General features: G+C 33.3%; 1 protein-coding gene across 2 annotated transcripts in view; it reads right to left on the reverse strand.

Annotated features, from left to right (window-relative positions):
• SCFD2 (sec1 family domain containing 2) overlaps positions 1 to 12,204 on the reverse strand; it is a 352,474-nt gene that overhangs the window by 315,539 nt on the left and 24,731 nt on the right. For both annotated transcript variants that reach the window (XM_015597487.2, XM_025040285.1), the window contains exon 3: positions 8,375 to 8,502. In XM_015597487.2, the coding sequence (XP_015452973.1) occupies positions 8,375 to 8,502 (128 nt within the window). The remainder of the gene's footprint in view (positions 1 to 8,374; positions 8,503 to 12,204) is intronic.

A 12,204-nucleotide genomic window follows, 5' to 3' on the forward strand; every position in this document is an offset into this window, starting at 1 on the left:
TCTGCATTCCACTTCCAGATAGTTCTCCAAAGAAAACCAAAACACTAATTCGAAAGGCTATATGTACCCCTATGTTCACTGCAGCGCTAATTACAATAGCCAAGATATGTAAGCAACCTAAGTGCCCATCAATAGACAATTGTATAAAGAAGATATACACAATGGAATGTTATTCAGTCATAAAAAAATAAAATCTTACCATATGCAATGACATGGGTGGACCTAGAGAGTATTATGCTAAGCAAAATAAGTCAGAGAAAGACAAACATCATATGATTTTACTTATATATGGAATCTAAAGAATAAAATAAACAAAGGAAACAGAAACAAATTAAAAGATACTGAGAAAAAACTGGTGATTGCCAGATGGAAGGGTAGTTGGGGGAATGGGTGAAAAAGGTGAAGAGATTAAAAAATACAAATTGGCAGTTACAAAATATTCATGAGGATGTAAAGTACGGCATAGGAAATATAGTCAGTAATATGATAGTAGCTATGTTTAGTGTCAGGTTGGTACTAGACTAATTAGGGGGATCACTTCATAAATTATATAAATGTCTAACCATTATGCTGTACACCTGAAACTAATATAAAATAATACTGAATGTCAACTCTAATTGAAAAATAAAAATGAAAAAAATGAAAAAAGAAAAAAAAATGAGGCACAATTGTATGAATAGGTGTTCTTTATGAGGCCTTTTGAGCCACCCTTCTCTTGCTCATGCCCGCTTCCACATTTGGAAATGTACTGTTGCTTTACTTTCCCTTCCAAAAAAGCTATTCTTTTCTGCTGTAAAAAATTTAAAAATCAAATTAAAATTAAAAAGTGTTATGAAATTTTACTCTGTATATCCAAAACCCTAGGAAGAGTAAGAGAAAAAAATTACAATGAAAACCATATTAGTATGTATTTTTATTTTATTTTTCTCATTATTTATTTATGTGTTTATTTACCTAATGACAGAGAAAAAGGCCTGGAAGGCAAGATCCTAATTTAGGAGCAAAGGTTACACTGAAGAGAAAGATTGTAGGGATGGGGGAAGGTACTTTCTTTTTTTTTTTTTTTTCATTTTTTTAATGAATTTATTGTGGTGACATTAGTTAATAAAATTATATAGGTTTCAAGTGTACAATTCGATAATATATCATCTGTATATTGCACTGTGTGTTCACAACCCAGTCAAATCTCCTTCTATCACCATATATTTGATCCCCTTTACCCTATTTCTACCTCCTCTCTCCCTGTTTTCCCTCCGGAAACCACTAAACTGTTATCTTTGTCTACAAGTTTTTGTTTGTCTCCTTCAGTTGTTGCTTTCAATTTTATATTCTACATATGGGTGAACTTATTTTACTTAGCATAATAATCTCAAGATCCGTATTATTATGAGATTATTATGCTAATCTCAAGATATGGATCTTGAGATTATTATGCTAATCTCAAGATATGGATAAAATAAGTCATATGTTTGACTTATTTTACTGAGCATAATAATCTCAAGATCCATCCATGTTGTTTCAAATGGCAGTATTTCATCTTTTCTTATGGCTGAGTAATACTCCAATGATATATATGTACCACATCTTCTTTATCCAATCATCTATCAAAGGACACTTTGGTTGTTCCATGTCTTGGTCACCATGAATAATGCTGAAATGAACATAGGGGTGCATATACCTTTACAGATAAACGTTTTCAAAATATGGGGGTAGGTACCCAGAATAGGGATTGCTGGGTCATATGGTAGTTCTATTCTTATTAACTTGATGAAACTCCATACTGTTTTCCATAATGGCTGTACAAATCTACATCACCACTAGCAGTGTAAGAAGGTTCCTTTTCCCCCACAACCTCTCCAACACTTTTTATTACTTGTCTGGTTGATAAGAGCCATTCTAACAGATATGAGGTGGTATATCATTATGGTTTTGATTTGTATTTCCATAACAGCTCGTGAAGTTTAGCATTTTTCATATGTCTGTTGGTTGTTTGCATGTCTTCTTGGGAAATGTGTCTGTTTAGGCCCTCTGCCCATTTTTCAATTGGATTGTTTCTTTTTTGTTGTTGTTGAGTTGTATGAGTTTCTTTACTTTCTATTTTATATATGACATGACTGGAATTTTCTAGAACCATGTGCTCATATTACTTTTAAATAGTCTCTTGATTCTGAAATAAAACCATGTCTGTCTCATGCAGAATGAACAAATGTGTATTTCTCTCCGAAAATTTTGAGGTTATTACTATCACTAATTTGCACACTGCAGCATTGTCTTTCAACAGTTAAAGAATCAGAAGAGTAATAATAAGCCTGCTTCCCACTTCTATTGAAGTCAAAGGGCAAAGAAATATGGTTAACATGCAGGTGGAAAGATTTAAGTCAGACATGAGAAAAAAATTTCATGATTGAGATGACTATCAGACATTGAAGCAAGTTATTAAAGGGGAGAGAGGGAAGGCATTACAAATCTCCTGTAGGGATTTTAAGGGCAGTGTATACAACCATGTGTTTAGTGAAACTTGGATAAAGCCCAGCTGGGAATTTGTGTCCACTTTTATAACACCATAAATACTAAAGACGTTTTCTGGGATAACCTTTAAATCAGCGGTCCCCAATCTTTTTGGCACCAGTGACCAGTTTTGTAAAAGACAATTTTTCCATAGATTGGGGTGGGGCGGGGGGAGAGAGGGATGGTTTCGGGATGATTCAAGCACATTACATTTACTGTGCACTTTATTTCTATTATTATTACATTGTGATATACAATAAAATAATTATACCACTCACCATAATGCAGAATCAGATGCCATCAGATGCAGCTGTACAAGTGAAGTACATCAACTCACCACTAAAAAGCCTGCCACCAAACGTAGCTTAAATTGCCTTTTGCCACTCACTGGTAGGGTTTTGCTATGAGTCTGCAAGCAATTGATTTATTATGGTCTCTGTGCAGTCAAATCTCCCTGCTAATGTTAATCTGTATTTGCAGCAGCTCCCCAGCGCTAGCATCACCACCTCAGCTCCATCTCAGATCATTAGGCATTAGATTCGCATAAGGAGCGCGCAAACTAGATCCCTCACGTGTGCAGTACACAATAGGGTTCTCACGCTCCTATGTGAAAAGAGCATTTTAATGATGTATATCAATTCAATCAAATAGGTCCAAAATTCAGAAATCTATTGCAAGATATGCTTTCAGGATGATATGGAATAAAGTATAACTGCGGCAGGACTAGGGTCACAAATAGAAAATAAACAGCTCTCCCTGAAATTTACACAAATGGTGAAATATAAAACCACCAGAAACATTTATGGTTTGGCTTTTTTTGAAAATGGAGCCTTCATGAGGCTAATTTAAACACTGTATTAACGTTTATAAACTCAGCGGAGAACATGGAAAGGAACAGATGCTTACCCCTGTTATCAAGGGGGCAGACTACCAGGCTGCCAGAGAAGGAGCATTTCCTTGATGGGTCCACTATGACTCGGAAAGAAATTTCTGTTCTTAGGGGAGCCTCTAAGTAAAGCAACTTCCACCCTGCAGCCCAGAGCTTCCTAACCATATCATACTGTTGGGGGTTTTAAATTCCTACACCATAGTCTCTTGTTGAGGATCTCTTATGTTGAGAAAACATAAAGATTAATAAAAGGTAGAAGAAGAGGAGGACGAGGTGGAGGGGAAAAGAAGAAAAAGAAGATGCACCACTTAAAGTTAAAAATATAGAGCCATAGGGTAGATGCTTAAAGGGACATTAGAAATTCAGATTCCCATTTTGCAGATGAGGAAATAGAGAAACAGAGGCAACTCAAGTTCTGTTTTAGGTGATTGAATGTAAGAGGGAAGCATTTGTTTAGTGACCTTAACATTCTCAGGCTTTATTAATTATTAATTCAGTGAAAACTCTGTCTCTTTCTCTAGATTCTCTTCTTCTTCATACCCCTAAATGGATGTGTTCCTTAGGGCTCTGCCTTTAATCCTCTGCTCACTCATTCTACCTTCTCTCTGGATGATTAATTTTATAATTCTTTTAAAAATATTATGTTTCTTATATTTCATTTAAAAACATAATATAAGGCTTCAACATAATCACTAGGTATCTAAATCTCAAATCTCTACTTTCACTCCTGACAACCATTACTCTAGTCACACATTTCCCACTAAGATGATGAGGGAACAAATCCTACAGAGGCAATAATTCCATGCTGATATCTGGTAGAGTACTCTTCATATACAGTTTTATGGCCATTGGTCATTATTTTTATGTGTTTTATCTACCCAGAAGACAATAAATAATGTTATGCTATACGTTCTTTTTACAGGACACCTTAAATTTCACAAACACCATGTTTCATATACATAATCTTCTCATCTAATTGTCAGATTTGTAGATATTATAATAGCCATTTTGCAGACAAAAAAAAAGATTCATCAAAGTTAAATAATATGTTCATTTGAACAGAAGATGTTTCCTATGCCCTACAAGGATCTAATACATCATATACACATAATAAATATCTTTTAAATAAATAAAAATAATTGTCGATTACCTCTAGATCTGGACAACGTCTAGAAAAAATTCCAATGAGATTTCCCCCCTTCTACTTTGACATTTAACTGTGGTTCCAATGATCTCATACCCCAGAGAATATGGCACTCTTTTAAATAATGGTTCTCAAAGATGTTCTATGGACCTCCTGGTCCCTGAGACACTTTCACATAGTCAGAAAAGTCAAAACTATTTTCAGAATAATACTAAGATGTTACTTGATTTTGTTACTAAGCTGTATTTGCCCTGATGGTGCAAATACAATGATGGATAAAAGTACTGGTGCCTCAGCACCAATCAAGGCAGTGGCAACAAATTATAAAAGAAATCACTTTCACTTCATAATGCCATGATGAAACTGTAAATGTTAATTTTATCAAATCTCAACCCTTAAGAAAATGTCAATAGTCTGTGTAAAGAAATGAGAATTATAAAAAAGTACTTCTTTTGTATAATTGAAAACAACTGGAAAAACAACTGCAGTTTGTATTGTCAATAACGAGTTTTTGTGTAAAATTATAATTTTGGGAAATTTACATCTACCCCTATATCTTTACATTCCCAATACTTAAAGATTTTCTAATGATGTCAGTGGGGATACCAATAAATGTGGTTTTGTTATATTGTTTAATGTGGGTCAACATTTAGAAGATCTGGACAATTTAGAGAACCAATATTTTCCAAGTGCCTAATGTACAATGATATAAAATAATGTGTGTATAAAAGATCTATTGAAAGTGCAAGAAAGACCAATGGATTTTATTATAAGAGTATAGAAAATTCAATGATATGGTTTAATATTCTACATTACAATTAATCTATAAGAAATTACCTCTTGTAAAGTTAGTATTGTAGCAAAAGAATATCTGAAATTTTCTGAAAAGTTATTACAATATTCCTTCCTTTTCAAATTATATATCTTTGTAAGGTCAGATTTCCTTTATATAGTGTATCCAAATTGATATATCACAACATATTGGATGAAGAAGCAGATATGAGAATATAGCTGTCTTCTATTAAACCAAACATTAGAGATGTGCAAAAATGTAAAACAGTGTCACTGTTCTCACTAATTTTTTTAAATATAGCTATTTTTTACAAAAATATGTTATTCATGTTAACATGTAATAAGTTTATTATAATATTTTTATATTACTTCATGAATACTTGAAAAATTTCCTCTGCTTGAATTTCTGTGATATTTTCTTACTATCTATCTATCATCTATCCCACATATATCAATAGATATAATCCACATAAATAAAAGTTCTTGGGATAGTTTTAGCAATTAAGCTTTTTCCTTTAAGAGAATGATATTTATTTTTATTGGCATGTATAATGTTTTAATATTACCTCGTACTGAGAAACTTTATATTTAAGATCTGAGGTTTTAATCATGGGATCCCTCTCAGTGAATTAAAATATAAGAGGATCATCAATCTAGAATTAAAATCTCTGTTTAATGTCACAAAAATACTAGAAGCCAATAAGTCAGAAAAATTTATATTGCAGTAGAATTTACAGCAAGGGTTGGGAGAATAGTGTATGGCTTAAAATACATTTTATAATTTTAAGTGCTGCTAGAAAAAGCATTCCAGCCATGTAGTATATCAGAGCATAACTTTTTTTCTAAGTTATATGATAAGCAGTTTTCAAATACCAATGTTTTATTATGTTTAGATCTCAGCTCTTTTCCTTACTATCGATGGTTATATAGCTGTTGCAAAAATGAAAATGAGACACACCAGAAATTCTGACTAGTATTCTGACTAGTGATATGAAACAGAAATGGGTAGCCACAATGTGTTTTCTTTTAATAAATTATAGCTGTCATATGGATAAACTGTGATTTGAGCCAATCTTTTTGGCCCTTGTAAAACAAAAGTTTTCCAACAATTGTCTGTTTCTTTTATTCATTTTTTTCCCCTCTCCCCATCCTCCCCCATGTCTAGTGTTTTGGGATAAAGCAAACCATTTTATCTAATTTTTTTCAGTCAAAAGGAATTTCAAACATTTAAATTTGAATCGTTATGGGGTTACTCGTCTTTTTTTTCCCCTAGCTCTGATTATTTTTAAGAGATACAGCCCTTTAGAAAAGTGAAGTGTGTTGATCTTTCAAGAGTCCTGCACTGAGCAATAAAAATTGATTTATGCTCTGCGATAGCATCATAAGTTTATATCTCTGAAGCACAATATAAAGTAACCCTATCACCAAGTCCCTTTGTGCATTCCTACTTTTCTTGATTGACGATACGAACTATTTATTTTTTCAATACACTCATGAATAAGGAATTCTATAAGATATACATACTCATTCTTAATGAGTACTTAGAAGTATGAAAATTAAAAAAAAAGAAAGGAAGGAAGGAAGAATAGGGAAAGGGAGGGAAGGGAAGGGAAGGGAAAAAAGGGAGGAGGAAAAGATGGAGTGAGGGACTAGAATTAATAGTCAAATGCCAGGATGGTCTCAAAGCAGCAGCTTTATTTCTACCCTAAAACAACAGTAGGACTTCTGGCATTAGTTGTATGAAATGAAGATGATTTTGTAAATAAAGAACATATTCTCTCACATTAGAATGAGTGAGTTTGAATTTCAGTCTTAGCCCTTATCAGATCCATGGCCTTGGACAATTGAATGTTCTCTATTTTGGTTTTCTTATCTGAAAAATGGGATAGTAAGAGTATCTATCTTACCAGAATTACCATTAGAAGAAGACCTAGCACATTGTAAGCACTCGAGAAATGTTATTTTCACTTTTATCATCATTATTTTCCTTAAAGCCCTCACATATAGTCACCTACATACTTAAAATTAGGATTTTTTTTTCATAGTGTGACCCTGTAACATTTTTCTTTCTAGGTTCATTTGTTTACTTCCAAACTTTTGTTCTTCTATTTCAACTTGATAGTTTAATTTTTATACTCATAAGTAATCAAGAACTTGGGCTAGGATGCTCAGAAAAGAAAAATTTTCCCATCCAGTAAAAGGTACTAATATTTATTGGATATCTAAAAACAAATTATAAGAGAGAAAACATTTTTAAAATAATTAAACTTTTGCAAGTTTCCAGAAATAAATGCTATCCCAGATTCAATATCTATATTTAAATATTTCTATACCAATAAAATTATTTAATTTAAAGAGTATAACGCCAAATTCCTTTTCTAAAATCAAAATAGTAGTTCTCTGACTTTTAATCAAAAGAAAAAAAACTATTTAAGTTCTATTGCAGCCAGACTCTTCTGATACTGAAGACAAAGCTGAATGTGAAAAAAATAAGAATGAGTAAATGAGATATGTGATACCCTAGTGAGGAAAGGATAACATTTATGTAACTGGACAATTAGCAGACCACTCCAAAGATTAGGAAGTGGCCAGGCCAAAGCCTGCCCAGTTCCTCAATTGTTTTGTCAGCATAGTAGTTCATTCATTAATTCAAAGCCAATAAAAGTGTTTTCATACACATTAAATAGGAAAGGAGGAGAAAAAAGGGAAGAGGGGAGTAGTGGTGAAATAAAATGAAGGGACGATGGTGCAGACCAATTTCAGTAGTTCTAGTCCAACTAAAGAAACTAAAAAAAGTAGTCTACGTAAGCAAGGGCTGTCCTAGAGTTCCCAAAATTGAGTCTATGACAAGGGGAATTGTTGAGCTCCGAAAGCAGTGTTTTCATATTCCCTGCCTACCTTCCTTCCAACAGTTTACAAATACTTCAATACTTTTACCTATGTGCTATGCTGGCTAGTTTGGCTCACTGTTTAGAACAGGCTTAAATGAACTACCTCAGAGCCTGCAGACTGTATTTCCTAGGTAAAGTAGATACACTTACCCATACTCATCTTGATTGGCAGGTTTTCTCTGCTGGCTGCTTCCACTAGATGTCTCCGGACTTCCATCACTGCCTCTTTGTGCTTTGAGTTCAGTAAGGCTTCCCACAGGGCTTTGGCTGCAGTGTCACTGCAATAAAACCACAAAGAGCTTTAGAATGAATTTCTATAGATAATGGAAAGAGTTGAAAGCAAAATAATATCTTAAATATTTTTTTTGAGTACTAATGTAATCTTTCCTACTGATAGACTCTAAGCATGGGGATTAAATAGAGACTATCTAACCCATTTTAATCAGCACAAAATATTGAGAAATGAAGAAGATAATAAAATCAAACTAAAAAAAGGAAGAAAAGCTATATTGTTGTTTGAGAAGTGTGGGAAAACTATATGATACTTTTATTTTAGATTTCCACTTAAAAGTACTTCAGAGTATAGTTCAACATTGCTAGAGTAACATAAATGTTATGTAAGCCAAAATTTAACAAATGTTTAAAAATGACTTATAGTCATATCAATTTGAGATCATATACTTGTTTGGGAAACACGAAGCAATTAGCAATGAGCATTCCTGTTCAAAAATCACTCACTGGAATTCCTAATGAGCAGGTTTTATATTGAACGAAAATCAAGAATTAGTCTAAGTAACTAAGGCCTTGAGTATCCCTCCTTGGGTCTTAGGTTGGAAGGATGGCACTTACTGAAGCCTTTACAACTAACCGTTGATAACAGCATGAAGCACTGCATTATGCAGGGTCTCATCTGGGCTCACTTGTCCAACAGCCCTCTGTCTCACCCAACATGCCATGTCCAAATTATAAATGAGCACAGTGTTCTTTCCGGAAGACCTCTACATGTAGCCAAGTATACACATTTGTAGTAATGCTTTAAAAACTGAACATAAAGAAACAAAGATGACTTCTGTCCATTTCCAAGGGCTATTTCCTCCACTTAAAGTTCCACTAACATCTCTTGCTATCCCGTTAGCAACAATTTGGAAATAAATGCATTTTAAGGTTTAGTTTTAAAAGTTATATGTAATAAGATATTAATTTAGCTTTAAAGTTATACCTAGTAAGACATATCTTTCAAGTTTAAATTTGATTTGGAATAATGGAATGATATATTTCAGCACTGAGTTTAATGTCTGACACATATTAATCTTTCATTAAACGGTTGCTTTTATTATCATCTATTTTTTCAGCGTGAACTAATATTGCTGTTCAACATATTCTACTTGTTTTGATCTGATCAAAACTGTCATTATAACTCTGCATCTAATATTGTAAGTTTAATTTAAATAGGCAAGTAGACTACATGCCAAACCATATTCTCAGTGGTTGGGATATAGATAAAAACAAGGCATAAATTTTCAGTGACTTATAGTCTGCAACACCCAGCTCAGGTGACCAGGCAAGATGTGCCACTGGGCCCCAAAGGACACATACTACATAAGGCCACTCTACTAAGACTGGGAGACACAGCAGCCCTACCTAATACCCAGAAACAAACACAGGGAGGCAGTCAAAATAGAAAGACCAAGAAACATGTCCTAAATGAAAGAACAGAACAAAGCTCCAGAAAAAGAACTAAACAAAATAGAGACAAGCAATCTACTAGATGTAGAGTTCAAAGTACTGGTTATAAAGATGCTCAATGAACTTAGGGGAAGAGTAGATGAACTCAGTGAGAACTTTAACAAAGAGAAATGTAAAAATGGAGACAGGAAAAATAAAAAAGAACCAGTCAGAAATGAAGAACACAATAACTGAAAAAGAAGAATATATTAGAGTGAATCAACAGTAAATTAGATGAAGCAGAGGATCAAATCGGCAGTCTAAAAGATAAGGTAGCAGAAAACACTCAATCAGAATAGCAACAAGAAAGAAGAATCCAAAAACAATTAAGATGGTTTAAGGGACCTTTAGGACAACATCAAGTGTACCAACATTCACAGAATAGGGTATCAGAAAGAGAAGAGAGAGAGCAAGGAATAGAAAACTTATTTTAAGAAATAATGACCGAAAACTTCCCTAACCTGGTGAAGGAAACAGACATACAACCCAGGAAGCACAGAGAGTCCCAAACAAGATGAACCCAAACAGGCCCATCATACTTAAAGACGCATCATAATAAAAATGCCAAAAGTTAAAGACAAAGAGAGAATCTTAAAAGCAGCAAGAGAAAAGCAGTCAGTTACCTACAAGGGAGCTCCCATAAGGCTGTCAGCTATTTCTCAACAGAAACTTTGCAGGCCAAAAGGGATTGGCACAAAATTTTCAAAGTGATGAAAAGCAAGGATCTACAACTAAGATTACTCTACCCAGTAAAGCTATCATTTAGGATCGAAGGACAGGTTAAGAGCTTCCCAGACAAGAGGAAGCTAAAAGAGTTCATCAACACAAACCAGTATTACAAAAAATGTTAGAGGGACTTCTCTAAGAAGAAAAAGAGAACAAAGAAAAAAATCTCAAAACGATAAATAATAAAATAGTGATAACTACATATCTATCAACAATTACTTTATATGTAAATGGATTAAATGTACCAATCAAAAGATAGGGTAATTGAATGGATAAGGAAATAAGACCCTTACATATGCTGCCTATAGAAGACTCACTTCAGATAGAAAGACACACAAAAACTGAAAGTAAAGGGATGGAAAAAAACATTTTATAAAAATAAAAACAAACAAACAAAATGCTGAGGTAGCAACACTTATACTAAATAGACTTTAAAACAAAGGCTATAACAAGAAACAAAGAAGGATACATACCACTTCTGGGTATTTATCCAAACAAACCCAAACACTACTTCAAAGGACATGTGACTACGTATGTTCCTTGCAGCAGTATTTGCAATAGCCAAGGTATGGAGGCAACCTGGGTGTCCATCAATAGATGAATGGATAAAGAAGAAGTGGTATGTATATACAATGGAATATTTCTCAACCATAAAAAAAAAATGATATCTTGCCATCTGTAACAATATGAATGGAGCTAGAAGTATTGTGCTAAGTGAAGTGAGTCAGACAGAGAAAGACAAATGCTATGATTTCACTTAAATGTGGAATCTAAAGAACAGGATAAATGAATAGACAAAATAGAAACAAGCTTATAGATACAGAGAGCATTTTGATGGTTGCTACATGGGAGGGGGTTTGGAGGGTGGGCCAAAAAGAGGAAGGAATTAAGAAGTACAAATTGGTAGTTACAAAATAGTCATAGGGATGTAAAGTATACCATGAGGATATATTCAATGTTGTAATGACTATGTATGGTATCAGATGGGTACTTGATTTATCAGGGTGATCTCTTTGTAAGATACATAAGTCTTTAATCACCATGTTGTATACCTGAAACTAATAAAATATTGTATGCCAACTGTAATTGAAAAAAAAAATTATTTAAAAAACATCAGAAAAAAAAAAACTAGATTCGTTAAACTCATAAATAACAAACTGATGGTTGCCAAATGGAAGGGTTGTTAGAGACCAGGTGAACGAGTTAAAAAGTACAAATTGGCAGTTACAAAATAGTAATGAGGATATAAAGTACCACATAGAGGATATAGTCAATAATATTGTAATAACTATGTATGGTGCTAGATGAATACTAGATTTCTAAAAGGAACACCTCATGAGTTACATAAATGTCTAATCACTATGCTATATACCTGTAATGAATATGTAATAAAACTTAAAAATTTAAGAAAATAAAATAAAACTAGATTTGTTACTTTAGAAGGAGTTCACATTCTGTAAATATTTCCAGACTAACTTATAAAGTGGATATACAACTTTAGTAGAAATGAACATGAGAGGTAATATTAA

The sequence above is a fragment of the Pteropus alecto genome, unplaced genomic scaffold (genome assembly GCF_000325575.1).
Source record: "Pteropus alecto unplaced genomic scaffold, ASM32557v1 scaffold57, whole genome shotgun sequence".
In the NCBI taxonomy this organism is placed as follows: Eukaryota; Metazoa; Chordata; class Mammalia; order Chiroptera; family Pteropodidae; genus Pteropus; species Pteropus alecto.